The sequence below is a fragment of the Colossoma macropomum genome, unplaced genomic scaffold, assembly GCF_904425465.1.
Source record: "Colossoma macropomum unplaced genomic scaffold, Colossoma_macropomum, whole genome shotgun sequence".
Taxonomy (NCBI): domain Eukaryota; kingdom Metazoa; phylum Chordata; class Actinopteri; order Characiformes; family Serrasalmidae; genus Colossoma; species Colossoma macropomum.
This window is the reverse complement of record NW_023494788.1, coordinates 14,938,859-14,955,620: the sequence shown is the minus strand read 5'-3', so window position 1 is coordinate 14,955,620 and position 16,762 is coordinate 14,938,859. Positions and strand designations below refer to the sequence as shown.

The 16,762-nt window shown below is 39.6% G+C and overlaps 2 protein-coding genes across 2 annotated transcripts; one reads left to right on the top strand and one right to left on the bottom strand.

Annotated features, from left to right (window-relative positions):
* The first annotated feature begins 300 nt into the window (after positions 1-300).
* zgc:162144 (RD3 domain-containing protein) lies at positions 301-3,477 on the top strand. Its single transcript, XM_036568583.1, has 2 exons — positions 301-605; positions 1,669-3,477. The coding sequence occupies exons 1-2, from the start codon at positions 301-303 to the stop codon at positions 2,039-2,041; spliced, it is 678 nt and encodes a 225-aa protein (XP_036424476.1). The 3' UTR covers positions 2,042-3,477.
* Positions 2,992-10,915, bottom strand: stx5a (syntaxin 5A). Its single transcript, XM_036568582.1, has 11 exons — positions 10,812-10,915; positions 9,910-10,140; positions 7,795-7,862; positions 7,628-7,683; positions 7,155-7,225; positions 6,581-6,697; positions 6,332-6,388; positions 6,077-6,158; positions 5,670-5,776; positions 5,311-5,432; positions 2,992-4,406 (listed from the first exon to the last, which is right to left on the bottom strand). The coding sequence occupies exons 2-11, from the start codon at positions 9,976-9,978 to the stop codon at positions 4,247-4,249; spliced, it is 909 nt and encodes a 302-aa protein (XP_036424475.1). The 5' UTR covers positions 9,979-10,140; positions 10,812-10,915; the 3' UTR covers positions 2,992-4,246.
* Between the last annotated feature and the right edge of the window lie 5,847 nt (positions 10,916-16,762).

Sequence of the window (16,762 nt, the reverse complement as noted above, 5' to 3'; positions counted from 1 at the left end):
GCCATTGAATATAAAACTTGGGCTGCTGACAATTAAGTTGGAGTAAATCTACACTTGTGAAACTGAAATCATCTATCTGAAAGGTAAGTTTTAATGGGCGAGAAATTTTTAAGAGTAATACAGCTTCCTATCAGAAGGTATAGACTTTGAGTCAATAGCCTGGGAAGGAGAACCCAGAAGAACTTACAGTATCTCTCCTGCACTGAATGTAAACTGCCTCTGTATTACATAAAGAAATCAAATAAGAACTTAAGAAATTTTTATTTGAAAATGATAAACAGCCTAATCTTTCACTCTCAGATGTTCCCCTGGTCTGCTGTGTTCTCTCTGGAGCCAAAAGTGCCAGGCCAGCGCACTCCAGAGGAGCTGGTTACCAACACGCTGATGCTGGAACTGGGGGCCATGGTGAAGAGAACCGAACGCATCCGTCTGGAGAGAGCCACTCAGGTCCGCCGCCGTCGTAGCTCCTCGTCCTCAGTGGACTATAGCTGGCTGGCTGGGCCTCAGCCTCATGTCCCCTACGAGCTCACACCTGGAGACGTGCTGGACCTTCAAGAACTCTGTGCCCAGATACCTCCTCCACAGTGCGGCCCCGTCATTGTCAGGTGAGGAGAATTCATTCATTCAGAGTAATATGCAAGTGAGGTCAAGACACATACTACAACTAATCGTAAATTAATGTATTTATTAATAAATTATTACTTACTTTTGCAAATGGTGAACATATTGCATAGTTGACTGATCCATTTGATCAGAGAAAACATGAGTTACTCATGAGTTTCCCTCATCATGGCCAGAGGTGGGTAATACATCAATTTATTCAGTTCTGCATAGTTTTTTCAAAGTACATTTATGGAGAACCAATTATTGAGAAGGGAAAAACATTCTTACATTTCACTGTAAGTCAATGTAACAAGGTCTTATTCTAAAGACCATTTGTCATTAAATTTAGATACATTATATATGGCAGCTGGCGTTTTCAAATTATGTAAAAACTAAACAGTGGCAAAAATGGAGATACCAGGTTTTTAACAGTGACATTGTACTCTTTGCTCAGTTCCATTTTAGTCCTTCACATTTAGTTTATTAATTACTTTTCTGGGTTTAGCTTCTGCTGTTCTGCTGGTTCAGTACTTGGACTGCTTTGCTGTTACACTTCTTACTTTCTTTTAGATCAGTAGCTCCCAACCTTTGTCCTGAAGTACCCCCATTTTAATGTTTCTCCTGCTCCCAACACCCCTGATCCAACTAATCAGCTTATCAACAAGCACTTCAACTGGGTTTGTTGGGAGCCAGAAAAACACTAAAACGTGCAGGGCAGGGGTTGCTCCAGGAACAGGGTCAGAAACATGTTTTAGACCAAAAGGATCTCAAAAGGAGAAGAATAGCATCTAACAAACTCCATTTTCTATGTTGATAAATGGGCAAATACTAAGATGCTCACCTGCAGTCCCAGAAGGAACACATTACTTTTTTTGAACTGATGCTTTAAGTTTTTTTAAACCTCATAGTTGTTACTAGATACTTTTACTTCTTCTAGTCACTATTTAATTAAAATGAGGTTTTTGAGGATGTGTTTTAGGCTACTCGGTCCATCTCTAGCCGCAGGATAGGCTGACAAAGATTCGCCTGCCTCAGCTTGTCAGCAATGATTTGTATGATGCTCAGGTTCCGTAAGCTGGTGACGGAGTATGAGCCAGAAGTGCACGAGGTGCCGCAGCTCTTCCGCTCCGTGCTGCGGGCCTGCCTGGATGAAGCTCGGGGCGACGCGGAGCTGCAGGCCAGGAACGGCCGCTGTGACAAGCAGCGCAGTAAGAGTCTGTCCTTCGTCACCTTCCGCTCCAAACTGCGCACACTGAGCCGCGGCAGGGGGAGCTTCGGGGGGTCCAGAGGAAACCTGCAGGAGGAGCCCGCCTGGTCTGACGAGGAGGAGGAAGAGGAGGAGGCCGTGGGGCAAGTAAGCGCCGTGGCGAGGGCGAGGAGGGGGAGGAGTCAGAGCATGCCGGAGATCATCCCCATTGAGCAGGCTGCTCAGAGCTGAGGAGCAGCAGAGAGGTGGAAGAGTTGAAAATAGAAAGTAGGCAAGGGAAGAGGTTCGAGAGAGAGAGAGAGAGAGAGAGGCAGAGAGAGAGAGAGAGAGGCTGAATCCCTCATGGCTCCCTACAGAACACGTAGTGCACTATTTAAGTGTCAAGGTATTAATTTCATGCCCTATGTAGTGTACGATATGGGGAACAAGTGAGCCATTTGGGATTGGGGGATGGCAGGAGCAAGCGAAAGAGAGAGTGAGTGAGAGAAAGAGAGAATGGAGAGAAGGCAAGGACAGAGGTCAGAGAGAGGCTGAAACCCAAATTGAGCTCTCTTGAACATATAGTGCACTATTCAGGTGTAGAAGCTTTTATTCCTATGTAGTGCACTGTGGGGAGCAGGGAGCAATTTGGGATTTAGCCCAAAAGAAAGAGAGAGACACTGAACCCCACATGGCTTCATACTGGACACAGAGTGTACCAATTTGTTCAAGTCATTTTTTCATGCCCTATGTTGTGCACTGTGGGGAGCAGGAAGCCAACTGGGATTCAGCCCAAGAGAAAGAGGAAAAAGAGAGACCACATGGGATGGAGGAAAGAAGAAAGACTGAAGAAGCATAAGAGGGATGAAAGGAGAGAAAAAAACTGAGCTTTTATAAGAGAGTTTCTACAACTTATTCACACGAGAGTTTCTACAACTTATTCACACAGGTGCTTCATACCTTCATACCTTCATACATAGATCAGACCAAGAACTACAACTATGAAAGTATGTAATAGGCCTCAGCCTAGTGATGTTTGAAATCTCCTCATATGTGTCTGTATATGTTGTAACATATGTCATTTTTGAAGTTTCGCATGAATAAAACTTAACACATTTTCAAAAAGCCTTGGAAGTGGGTGATTGTTAGCACATACCAATAAGTTCATAAAAAGCTCTACAAGTTTACAAAGGGGGGATCCTTTTCGCTGTTGTAGATTTGTTTTTAATATGCACTTTCTTTCCAGACATCAGTTACTATGTTCAGTTCTTACACAAGGCAAGGCATTCAGCTATAAAAGAGAGGAAAAGTAAGTTTGATAAAAAGTGCTTATTAAATAATACACTATACATTGGTGCATTATGTTTGAATAGTCTGTTAAAGAAGAAACAAATTGCCTGCTGAATGAGGAACAGTCAGAGAGACTTGGAATTTGCTGATGGTAACATTTTTGACCATTAGCTTCTTTGTCCTTTAGCAGTCACTGCACTGCAGAGTTTATTCATCACCTAAGACTACTTAGCCAACTCTGCATACATAGTGGCTAGTTTGAGAGACAGCCTGAGCAAAGGCTTTAATGGTTTAAAAATAAAGGACATTTTGACTCACTTAAGGGACATTTTAAGCGACTTTAGCTAGAATGGTCAACTAAACACTGCATCAAAAAACAGTCTTCATTTACACAACTCCAGGTGTAAAATCATGAGACTGGAGTACTCCCACTGGCGTTTAGCTATCTCCATTTGGCAAAAATAAAACTAAGAAAATAAGGAACTCAACAATTTACAGTAAAAAGCCATTATAGGCTATTATTTTTTACCATTATCAAATAACTGATCCTCCTTCATACAAACAGGAGTCAGAATGATTCACAAGAATTAATTTAAGATGGAAAGCTTATCATAGGGAGAACTGTACAGGTGGTCACATTAATTTATCGTAAAATGGAGCATTTTACATCATTCATGTTATCACCGATTACTGATAACACTGTCAGAAGAAATTACTAAACCAGTTTGCAGAATCAAACCGTTCAACAAAATAAGCCTTCTCTTTACAATAAGTACAAAAAGGGAGGGCTCAGTTTGAATAATGTAGATGTCTAAAGGTAACAAAGAGAAAGGACATGAGTGAAATCTGACTGTAGTTCTCCCCCTTTGAATAGAACATAATGTGTTACTTCTGCCTTCATCACACTGATCTATCCAGAAAGGGAGACTAACTGCACAGAGAGTTTCTACAAGTTATTTAACATCTGTCATTCGCAGTAGAAGGGTTAGGCAAGTACAACCCATAAGCATTACAGTCCATCCACCCTTGTGGTGCCCATATAGTAGACCTATTGTTGTCCAGTCTAGTTTGTTTTGTTGCACATTGCCCACTGTAGTCCATTGCAGCTGCACCCAATCCACTCGTTTCCCTTCTTCATCCCATCCTCCTTCTTATGGTCTTTCCATCTCAGGCAAGGAAGACCACAAAGATGATGAAGAAAACAACAAGCACGAGGAATATCTTGATCATGAGCCAGCGGTTGGAGGAGACCGACTGAAAGTATTTGAGAATCTCAGAGTGGGCCATTTCCACGTTCAGCTGAGTGTCCTCCACATTGGAATCAATCCTACAAAAAGATCAACCTCAATTAATGTCTACTACAGACAAAAAAAAAAAATCTATCATCTCATGTAAACATTCATCACCCAACAGTCCTAATCAGGTTACATGTTTTGTTGATTTTATACATGAAAAGAAGTTAAAACCTCCTCTACAAAACCCACACACGACATCTGTCTGCAAATTTCAGTACACAATTTTACTTTGAGTTCATATTGGACACAAATACAACATATCTTGCGCCATAACTTTTGCATGGGCCACATGTTTTTTCCCCCAAAAAATTCCATTCAGCAAATAAACAGTAATTATTTATTAAAATGTGCAGAAGCATGTTGTCTGTAGAGGATGTGCACTTATTTTCAATAATCAACAAAACATTTGACCAAAGCTGCCCCAACTTTTGCATACGACTGTACTGAACGACGTTAGATAGTAACCTTAGCCTCTGGCCCAAATTTGCTCTTTGTGACTTAAAGAACAGTATAACGATTTTAAATGTGTTGGCTAAAAATATGGAAAGAGGGGACAGTCAATACAATTCTGTGATAGGCTCAATGGCACTGCAAGAGACTGAGCTCCCAAAGGAATACACTATATTCTCTTGTTTTTCATCGACTTTTGTACAGCATGCAGTCCATGTCATACGAGTAATGATAAATAATTCAAAGTATGGGCTCAAAACAGGGTTATTTCAGTCTCAATTCCAAAACACCATCACATACAACTTTAATACAGCAAACACTAGGCCAGGGATGGGTCACCTTAAAAGATTAAATGAAACAACTCTGAATTAAGCGATTTAATGAAATTATTCTTATTTAATGATTCCACCAAATAATTTTTACACAATAATACTACTTAACATGAAGACCCTCCTCCATATTACTGTTCAGGATTCTACTTCTCACCTCTGTATGGTCTCCTCCTGCTCTTTGACCATGTGTGCCAGCTGCTGGAAGATGGAGCCCAGCTCCACAATGGTGCTCTCAATGTTTTGCATGGTATCTGCTCGACTCTGGATGTACGAGTCCTACACAAAACCCCAAAAGCCAGGACACAAGTGAACGAAAGAATGGGTTTTAAGATCATGTTTAATTATTTAAAAAAATGCAATTAAGAAATAACTGAAAATGTATCATGCTGTTCAGACAAATGAACATTCAGCAAAACTGGAGCGACAATAAACCAACCAACATAATACGATGGCTACTTCATCCTGAGGCACAATAATGATATTGTTAAACTGAAACCTGATAGTGAATAATACCTGTTCATCAATAAGCTGCAGTTGGAGGGGATTTGCTCTTGAGTCCATGTCAATGGCGACATCACTACCCAGGCTTCTAGATTCATCCTGCATCAGTACTGAGCTATCTGTAAAGAGTCAAATACAGGTTTTTACTGCAGATTTTTCACAGCATGAACTCAGCATATAAACTGGCTTGACATTTTAGACATTCCGCTAAAATTCGGTCAGGATTTGTACAGGCTGGTTATGAAATCAAGAAGTTCAGTATAGGCAGATGAGGATGGGCTCCCTTTTGTTTACACCAGGCAAATAAACATTAACAAACAAAAAAAGTATTTGCTCAAATTTGCTCAGTTTACTCCTAATGAAATATGTTATAACCTCCCTTTTAGGAGACCAAAAAAGCAGAGGAATTGTTAACTTACTGAAGTTGTTGGCAAGAAGAGGAGAGGCAGACACTGGTGCCTGAGAAAACTGTTCTCTCCTGCTACGCTGTTGCTTTAGATTCTATTGAGAGACAGGAGAAAAAAAAAAACTCTTAATCAGGAATTATAGCAAAGAAATGTCAGAATCACAGGTATGAAATACATGCTACATTAGTGACTATTTGAATTAGATAACATTATTGGGTGTGCATGTGCGAAACTTTGGACAAAAATCAACAACTACATGAATCTTACCTCTGTTCTCACTTCCAACACTGACTTGAAATCATTAGACATTGATGCCAGCTTTGACTGTAAACACAGAAAATGGAGTACTGTTTAGTTCAACGCAATGTGGAATGCTTCTTTTGCAACAATCAAATGCTTTTTACTTAAGCGTATCAAACAGTACAGTAACATGTCAAGTCAATGCACATAAACCCAGACAAGAGAGATGGTAATCTCTGAAAGCTTTCTTTGAGAACATCTGATAAAACTTCTAACCTGGAGAGAGACAACAATCGTGTTGGAATGTGTCTGAATGTGGCGTCCATTCTGTCCGCTGCGGGAGCGTACCAGATCTTGTAGCTGTGCTATCTGTTTATTCAAACTGTTGATGTCCTGAGCAACAAACAGGGAGACCCAAAAATCAGTGAGGCCACAGTCATACTCAGCATTGGCTATTTTAGTCCAAGGAGATAGAAAAATCACACATATCAAAAGCACATGTGTGTAGTCAAAGCTTAATGGGCTATACTTACATTCTATATGTGATCAGTCAAGTTTTATATTATATAGTTTTTAAATTATATAATATATACACTTACATTTAAATTTAATATTGTAACCACATTTTCTTAAAAACGATCCACATTCTTTCCTCTATCTGCTTTGTTTGTCAACTCAACATGCACACAGCATTTTAAATTATAGTTTTCAGCAGGTAATACATTTTATGACAGGCAGACCACTTTGTATTTTTGGTAATATGCTTTTGCTTCATGAACATATCTATGGAAAGGATTCTGCAAAAGCAAGCGCAATTTCCAACATTTTTAATGAAAATGCGTGTACTAACCTGCTTTATAATGTAAGTTAATTCTTCAATCTCAACAGATTTATCGTCAAACAGAGACTTCCTTTTGGCCACTGAAAAGATGAAAAGTGTTATCAAAAAATGTGGAGATTACCGACACAGCTGCAGGATCAATCACAATATAAGATAGCTGACCAATATGTATATTTATGTTAAATATCATAATACAAGTCTATCCGTAGTGATATTACTTAATGTGGCAACATGCAAAAAAAAAAAACTAACAAATCACCAGCTGTGTGCTGTGAGGTGTGTTATGTGGGTGTCTTGATGAATCAAGGCATTCACATAATCCAATATGCAAATAATTTTGTTCAAAACAATGCAGGCCCACCTAATCCTGTCATATCAAGGGTTCAGTAAATGTGTGTTTTTAGATGTTTTAATAGACTTTTCACAAATGCAGTATGTAGCAACATACTTTTAGCTATCTATCCTGGCCAGAGGATACTTACAAATCGTTAGCTTTTCCAGTTTGGCGAAAGTGTTACTCAAGTCTTTCCCAATTCTCCTAAGAGGCAGAAAAAGAGAAAATTATATGAAGAGAAATGTTCTAATGTAATCAGGAAATGTGAAATGTAAAGAAATATGTAATTTCAAAAGCATTTGCATTAAGTCTTACTTTGCCATGACTGTAAAGTCACTTCGCTGTTTCAGAGCATTAAGCGTGGGTTTTGCCTGTGCACCATTCTATTGTGGAGAGTGTGGAAAAGATTTATTAATATATTGGAACAATAACATACAGCAGGACAAATTCTGACAAACTGAGTAATGGCAAAGACAACATGAACACACAACTAGCAGCATTTATTGTAAACTGAAGAATACTGGGGAACTTTAATATCATCTCTGTAAAATAAGACATGCACTACCATGACATAAACTCCTGTTTGTTTATACCCTAATACTGAAATGTTGGGTCTCACGTATCATATACAAAGACTTTTGTGGCCCATGAATATATAAGCGCTGGACTGATGCCTGTGGAGTTATTTGAGATGATTGCAATTATTTAAGATGACCGCAATTATTTTCCACAGTGGTTAGATTTCACAATCATATTGTGCTGCAACAATCAAACAGTGAATTGTGTGTGCTCGTTTGAGGCAAAATAGTGTAAATAAAAGAAGGCACTAAATGCATTTATTGAGAAAGCAAAAAAGAGGTTCTAACTTCTAACTTGGTGCGCTAAAATGTTTAGAGGGCAGCACTGAGTAATGTTAGTTCATTTGTTAGCAAATGTAGCTAATTCCAAATGTTTTTCACATTTATGTGTTGGCTTAAGGAGTTTTTTTGCTAACATTTTTATTCTTGCTAAGAAAATGTAACTTTGCTTAACTGATTTGTGTGAAAGTAGACTCTGACAGTACAACAAGTGTTAGCTACTAAGTAAACATAGCTAGCAAGTAAAGTGGTTGGTCAGCCAATTATGCCACTTTAGGCTTATATTTTAATACATACAAGAAAAGGCGATGAAATCCTTGACTGGTTTATTAGACTAAAATTTCATGACCATGGCAGCTCTTGCTGGTTAATGATCGTTCACAATACATACAAGTTCTAACATCCTTCATTGCTCAGAAGCAACAACTCAGTTGGGCAGCTTAGTTCAGAATTTGTACAATGAAAAACTGCAAATTGCACCACATTTCATCAGTGTTGCAAAGCTACTGTTCTCATGTGAAAATATTATAGAATCCTGTGAATACTACATATAGGTCCAGTTCTAAACTGATACAAATATACAGACATTGGGCATGTTTCTGACACTAACATATCTACAGTTAGGGAGCCCTAGCTTTGATCAGACTTCCTAAATTTACAGTCTTGTATCTATAGATTTACATACATTCTCAATCACTCCCCTTCAACCAGCTAGTCCTGGAATCTAAAAAGCACTTGATTCACAAAAGTGTAAATAATTAACTGAGCTGAAAAATCACAAAGAATGCTACAAAGTCCTCTGTTTAGGCTTCCATGTGTATTTTGAGTCACTGCATAAATGTAAAACATCATTTTTAAATCAGGGATGCACCGACATCAAGTACATATCTGCCAATGCCGATATCAATATAGTGTTTCCCACAAATAAGTTATACTTGGGCAAAACCCTAAAAGCATCAAAGTTAAAAAATGTCAAACATTTTCTCTCGTTTTTTAAAAAAAAGGGGCATAGTTTGTGTAAAAAGACACAATATTGGGCGCTTGTGTTTTAATATTTCTTTGGTTCAATGCTTCACACACCATAAAATAACATACACTACAAATGTACACATGCATGATGTCTTCTTTTTTATTTTTTACTCCAAATCATATGTGCCCATATAAGATTAGAATATGCCCATCTCTCAGAAGATTCCCCCAGGTATATTTCAGACCTGTGGGAAACACTGCGATAAAAAAACACTCATAAAATGTAGAAACTGAGGTTGGATCCATTCAGACTAGCAGTACAGAAAAATTCAACATTTTTGAAGTGTTAAATGTATTGAAATGAATAAAATGTAGACATTTTAGCATCACTTAAATGTTATGCTCTTCTGATGTATAATAAATATTTAATCAAATATCAGTTTGAAATACCTAACAACAATTTTTCCTAGCTAATATCCACCAATAGTGATGCGATGCCAAAATCGTTGTGCATCCCTAATTCAAACCAATAACACTGGACAGTGGTACCTAAAATCACCAGTGAAGAAAGAATCCATCGTGAGGTGGGAAAGTGGTGGCCTACCTGTAACTGTCTCCCCTGCAGGGACTTGCAAGCAGACTGAAACTCGAGTGTGCGGTCTCTACACGTCATGATGCTGAAGATACTGTGAACTACAAGGTGTGTAGGCAGGTAACTACAACAAATGAGTCCGAGAAGAACCCCTCTGCCTTGCTTAGCTTAACCAGGCCAAGGGAAACAAACTCTAGGAGCTTGAAAAAGAGGACTGCTCTTGAATGCCCCCGCGCCTCATATCTGTGAATGAGAGAAAGACGTTTTTAGTCAATTGTTTACCATGTGATTAAGTGATGTCCATGTACAAACAAGTGATCCAGGGAAGGCAATTTTGGACTATGAACTTCACAACAATCCCTTTAATCTGAAGCGGTCACGTGACGCACAGAACCGTTGGCTGCAATGTAATCTAAAATTAAAGCCATTAATGGGACAATAAATGTAACAGGTAATATGAGGTCGCCTAGAAGCTTCCAGCTCAGTCGGAATATCAGCTGCTTGGGGAAAACCTCTCAGGCATCATTACCTAACGTTAGCTACTTAGCCGGCTCCAGCTGACTGTACCCCCGATTCAATTCACTTAATCAGGGCTTCCGCACACTAATATAACGGTAAACAGATAATGTCAAATACGACACAAACTCTGACACAAACTCTAACACAAACACGTCAATTATCTTCACTAGACAGTGAACAAAACCCGTATCTTTATCCAGCGGTATCAGCTACGGAGAGAACGGCAAACACTATTAGCTGCGTAGCTCAGTCAGCTGGTTAGCTTTGTTTGCTAACTAGTGAAAAAACTCGACACAAGATCGAGTAACACGGTGCGCTGCAGTACGAAAGTTCTGAAAACACCACACCAACACTGCTGCCAACACCAAACAGAGAAATAATGTCAATTTACTTACTGTTATTTGGTAAATCCGTCGGTTTGTTCGCGTCCCCGGTTTGCCGACGTTACGGAGGTTGGAGTTTCAGTCCTGACGGCTTCCGGCGCGGGACGTCATTGCCACGTCCACTAGCAAGCACGCGCCCTGCCCAAGCACATAAGCGATGACGTACGATGACACGGAAAAACATTCCTCTTGATGTTCAGTGGAAGTGGAGACCAATCACATTATCACACTGATTTAAAGACTTTGTTTCAGGCTTTTGATGTTTTCCATCTGAAACCGATGTGCAAAGAGTGTCGCCGTCCCGCTGGATTTTGGTTTTCTTATGTTTGAAGTTTAAGCTGTCCAGTCAAAACATTTCTACACAAAGAACGGGTTTGGTTGGTTCAGATTACCGTCAACGTAGGGACAATTATTTTGGAAAGGTGCCCTGCTGGTGACATGTTTAGGCACTAGTCAGCACTGAGGAGCGTTAAGGGCCCATGTTATATATTACTCTGTTTTTTATTTTTTTCTTCCTTCAGGTCTCTGACGTTTTGTGGTTTCATGAACTGAAAACAGTCATAATTCAGTTTTACATGGCCATTTCCCAGCCTCTTTTTATCCCTTAAACAGGCTGATTGGGTTACTGTGCCTTTAAGACTGATGTATGTAAATGACCCCTGATTGGCTGCCCTGTATTGCGCCTCATTCGAAAAGCGCTCCTTGCGGTGTTTCACAAAGCAGGATTTCTAGTTAGCTGGATAATTTAAGCGAAAAGTTGGCGTAGGAGCGCGGGAGGCGTGGCCATGCAAAGTGGAAGTGCGGAGAGGCTCTTGGGAGAAATTGGGCATGTATTGTTGTTTTGATGCTAGTTACGTGTGTGTACATGCCACTTGTGCTATTCTGTGTCAGGCTGTGGGGTTGGTGTGGTGTTAGTGTCTACTATGGAGTAGAATAGTATGGCTTGAAGTGACCTGCGTGCTATCCTAACCGTACGTTGACGAGCTGCATTTGGCAGTTTGTGTCGTGTTTCTGTCTGGTATTTTTTTCACCTAGATGTTACAGTATTGTACAGTTGTGATGTTTATTAACTCTTCTCATGTTAGACATGCTTGTTTTTAGTCGTTATTAGGCCATCCAGGAAGTTCTGCTTTGTGAAATGCCCCCCAGACTGAAACACTCTTTATAACTAAGGCGTGAAAGGGCGGGGCTAAACTGCTGCAGGCTGAATAGGCAAATATATGTTAATTCATTGTGTTTTGCGACATCACAAAAACAATGAATTCAAAAAGGGCTGTTTTTGCAGCTTAGTTTCCATATGTACTGCACAGACTGGGGAGTAAATAATATGTTTTGAAATGTTTAAATAGTACATCAAACTCTTTGTCTAAAACATGACAAAATTAACTTTTTCATGCTATAAGCCCTTCAACTAAGAAGACTAAGAGCTGACATCTGTTCACATTAGACTGTATCATGAGCATCCACTGAATTCAGAAAAAAAATCAAGCCACTGATCCAGGAATTTTACAGGGCTGAGGGAGCAGCCCTGTGTAACTGCTTTCAAATGGTGGTTAAAGAATCAGTTTTTACCGCCAGGTGGCGCCACTTTGTTCAGAAATTCGTGCTTCATGAGTATGGCAAGAGTAACCAGTTATAAAGATTTGGATATTTATTTCAGTCTTTCACTGAGCTGAATGCATAGATGAACAGGAGCACAAATTAAGATAAGCAAGAGGGCCGAGTTGGTTGCCAGAGGGTGAGGGGTGCCTTTGAGATAACTGTCACTTTTTATAACTGTCATGTTATCACTCATACACACACACACACACACTTAGGCCCGCATTATGGAACCTCAACAAGAAGCAGCACGTTTGACCCTTTATTGTGTTCTCCCTTCTACTCATGGAAGAGCCTTTTTGTTGCCGCAATCGTTTCTCCTCAGTAATCTTGAAGATTGGCATTTTTTTATATCTCTACACTCACATGGAGGATATGTTCATGGGAAAATACTACTTTTTTCATTTTCATTACAGGTGGGACCCAAAAAACATTTCCGTTCATGTGAGGACAACATTTCTGTGATAAACTTTAAATTCATCAGACCAAACGTCACACAATTACACATATGCTACTATCAGACAAACACAGGCACTGTGTTGCTCTCCACGTCTCTCTTTCTCTTACATATACATGTGCCTGCTGTTGTCGTCTCTCTCTCTGATGCCATCAAAACATGCATGCCCGTACATTCATGTTGTCCAGATACCATCCAGAGCCTCCCTGAACACAGCTGCCTCAACAAAGAGTCACAGTGTAAACATGGCTGGTGTTTTATCATTACTGCCACAGAGAGAGAGAGTGAGAGAGAGAAAGAGACAGAGACAGAGAGATATGGATGGATAGATGGAAATAAACAGACTTTGTTTTGAGATGGAAATGTAAGGGATGAGTGTGAGAGAGGAAGATAGAACCCCTGGGGAGGAAAAAGAAAAAGAGATGATAAAGCGAAAAGGCTTGTTTGCTTTTCAGCTTAAGGGAAGACTTAAGAGACTCTCATTTCTATATAAGAGATGGAAAAGGTTTTTTTTGCCATTATATGTCTCAAAGAGATTAACAGAGTAGAGAAAGACAGATAGGGAGGAGGAGGACAGCTAGAAAAAGGCTGTTCCCCAGCTTCTCAATAGATGACTCATTCTGGCTCTCCATATTTCTCTCTCTCGCTCTCTCTCGCTCGCTCTTTCCTAATTTTGGGCCGGGGTGCTAAATTTAGTCTTGGCACAGAGGCCTGACAGACAGGTAGACCAGCATCAGCTTAGAGACTCTGGCTGCTTCACTCACACAGTACAAGTTCACTGCACATCCACAGTCCTCAGATAGCGAATTGCAAAATGTATATTTATCCATTCTCTGCTCTCTTCTGTGGATGATGCAATGGAAATGATGCTGGGCTTTGATAATGTCACCAGAATCAGATATCTGGGACTGCATAAAAACAATCCCCTCAAAGTAAGTGAAGATAACAAAAACAAAGAGCACTATAGAGACACTCAGCTTCATAACATGCTAACCATGAAAACTGACCTTTAGAAAACTGCCAGCAACACGCGGCCCTGACAGCTGAGCTTTCATAAAAGAGCTGACCCAATTAACCCATCCATGCTCCGTCCACTAATGTGGTCTTTCGTAACTGTTATGAGGTTGTACAGAACACCGGCATAAATCTCATTCAACCTTACAAATGAGTTCGTATTTGCTGCAAAATGTTGTGCTTCCAGTGTAAGATGCTATGCTACACTCTTAAAAAAGATGGTTTTCAAGGGTTCTTTAGTAAAGAAAATGGTTCTATATAAAACCATTAGGACGCAAAATACTCTTTGCATGATTAAAGGGTTCTTTTCATGATTAAAGGGTTCTTTGCATCACAAAAAATCTTTTTGAAAAAGGTTCTATATAGCACCCAAAATGGTTCTTCTATTGTTACAGTGTCAAGCTTGTGATAATAGGTGAACCCTTTTGGGTTCTATATAGAACGTTTTTCAAAACGGTTCTATATAGAACTATGTACAGCACATTCTCAATCAATCTGAAGAACTCTTTCATAATGCAAAGAAGACTTTAATCATGCAAAGGGTTCTTTGAGTGTTTGTGGTTCTATAGAACCATTTTCTTTACTAAACAACCCTTGAGGAACCATCTTTTTAAAGGGTGTACAGAGTTGACTACATTGTTATACCTAACTGAAACTTGACAGCAGGCGTGCTTGATAATATGTTATCATTATTGTGATAAATTACATCACAGTAAGCTTTTCTGAGCATATGGTGGACATCATCAGTACTGACCAAGAACACTGACCAACTGCATGTTTCATTAAAAAGAGAGTACAATCAGTTCTGTGAAACTGGATTTAGGGCAGCTCAGTATATGAAACGTTAAATAAAAAGGATTGTACTGAGTGTTTGATAGCATTTTTTAAACTTGGCACCACTGTGTCTGATCCAAATTATCAAACCTCAGAAAAACAAAACATCATGTTATGTATAGTAAATGCTGAAAATGTCTTCAAGTATCGTGATATTTTTGCCATATCACCCACCTCTACTAAGCAGGTTGCATACAAATTAAATATCAAGTATTAAAATAATAATATTCTACAACATTTATCCCCTTAAAATCCCAGGCTTATTACATACTAAGACTTATTATTCAGTAACTACAGGCACTTTACCGCAAACTCGTTGAGCTAATATTAGGTTATAGAAGTGTGTAATTAAACTTTGGGCCCCGTGTTTTAACCCCATGTAAGAGGTTAAAACAGAGGCATGCTCTATTACAACAACTGACTAATAACAGAGAAGATTAATGAATCAAGAGCCGCCATGTAAAAATACTTCTGCGGCTGTGTCATGGTTTTGGCAAGAGGGAAGAGCTCATTCCCCCTTTATGCTGACAACAGAGTCACACTAGCGGGAAATTCTGGCCATTTTCCACAAACGTTATCAATTATTTTCCCCTCTCAGTGATTACAGCAAACACGTGGCCATGTTTGAGTTTGCTAAGCTGTTGCGACTACTTTGAGCCTAAACATGCATTTTCTGATGAGCTGATTTGAAGAAAAAAGAGTTTTGTTTTGGGCCTGTTCTTCTAACTGCTGGGATTTGGTGCACAAGCTGCTGTTGTTGCCCAAGCAGAAGGGGGAGGGATGAAATGGATGATGCAAGGCACCATGCACCCTTACACCATTCAGCCATAACATTAAAACCACCTCCTTGTTTCTACACTCATTGTCCATTTTTAGCTCCACTTACCATATAGATGTACTTTGTAGTTCTACAATTACAGACTGTAGTCCAACTGTTTCTCTGTATAGTGTGTGAGCCCCCTTTCGCCCTGTTGTTCAATGGTCAGGACCCTTCCAGAACCACTGCAGAGCATGTATTATTTGGGTGGAGGATCATTCTCAGCACTGAACTGACACTGATGTGGTGGTGGTGTTAGTTTGTGTTGCACTGGTACAAGTGGATCGGACACAGCAGTCCTGCTGGAGTTTTAAACGCTGTGTCCACTCACTGTCCGCTCTAATAGACACTCCTACCTTGTTGGTCCACCTTGTAGATGTAAAGCCAGAGATGATAGCTCATCTGTTGCTGCATAGTTTGTGTTGGTCATCCTCTTGTTCCTCATCAGCAGTCTGGCTGGATATTTTTGGTCAGTCCAGCAGTGACACTGAGGTATTTAAAACTCCAGCAGCACTGCTGTGTCTGATCCACTTGTACCAGCGCAACACACATTAACACACCACCACCACATCAGTGTCACTGCAGTGCTAAGAATGATCTACAACCCAAATCATATCAGCTCTGTGGTGGTCCTAACAATGGAAGAACAGGGTAAAAGGGGGCTAACAAAGTATGCAGAGCTGATGAAATGGACAATGAGTGTAGATACAAGAGGGTGGTTTCAATGTTATGGCTAATCTGTGATGCAGACAGAAACCATAACACTTTTTCGTCCCATTTAGTTGAATAGGCATGAGCCTAATGAATGTATGGTAATGATGGGCAATGCCAGTAATTTCTCACAGTTTTTTTTTTTAATCAAATTCTGCAGGTTTCCATGATCCATCTCCATATTTCAATTAGGATTACGTTGACAATTATTATCTCCAATAACAATAGTTACTTTTACAAGCCTTCTTGTATGAGCAAAAAGGGGAATAGTTTGTGGTTTCTACAGTGAAAAACAGTATCATACATTTCATTTTTGATCGCATCAAAGCTTTTCCATTGGTATTAAATAACTGCCAAATGAAAAGACTGGAGTGAAATAAATCCAAATGATCTGCCGTTACAGAGTCTCATGTGGCTGTCTGTGCCTCAGAAGCACTGGAATACAGTGTAAGGAAAAGTACTCCCTATCCTACACATTTATTTGCTACAATCACTTTTCCCACTTTTTTTAAGCATCGAATACACATTCAG

Coding starts and splice junctions, on each gene's coding strand:
- stx5a (XM_036568582.1), bottom strand. CDS start 9,978: ATGACGTGTAGAGACCGCACACTCGAGTTTCAGTCTGCTTGCAAGTCC. Junction 7,863..9,909: donor TGCAGGGGAGACAGTTACAG/GTAGGCCACCAC, acceptor TCTCCACAATAG/AATGGTGCACAGGCAAAACC. Junction 5,433..5,669: donor TGCAGCTTATTGATGAACAG/GTATTATTCACT, acceptor GGTTTTGTGTAG/GACTCGTACATCCAGAGTCG.
- zgc:162144 (XM_036568583.1), top strand. CDS start 301: ATGTTCCCCTGGTCTGCTGTGTTCTCTCTGGAGCCAAAAGTGCCAGGC. Junction 606..1,668: donor TGCGGCCCCGTCATTGTCAG/GTGAGGAGAATT, acceptor TATGATGCTCAG/GTTCCGTAAGCTGGTGACGG.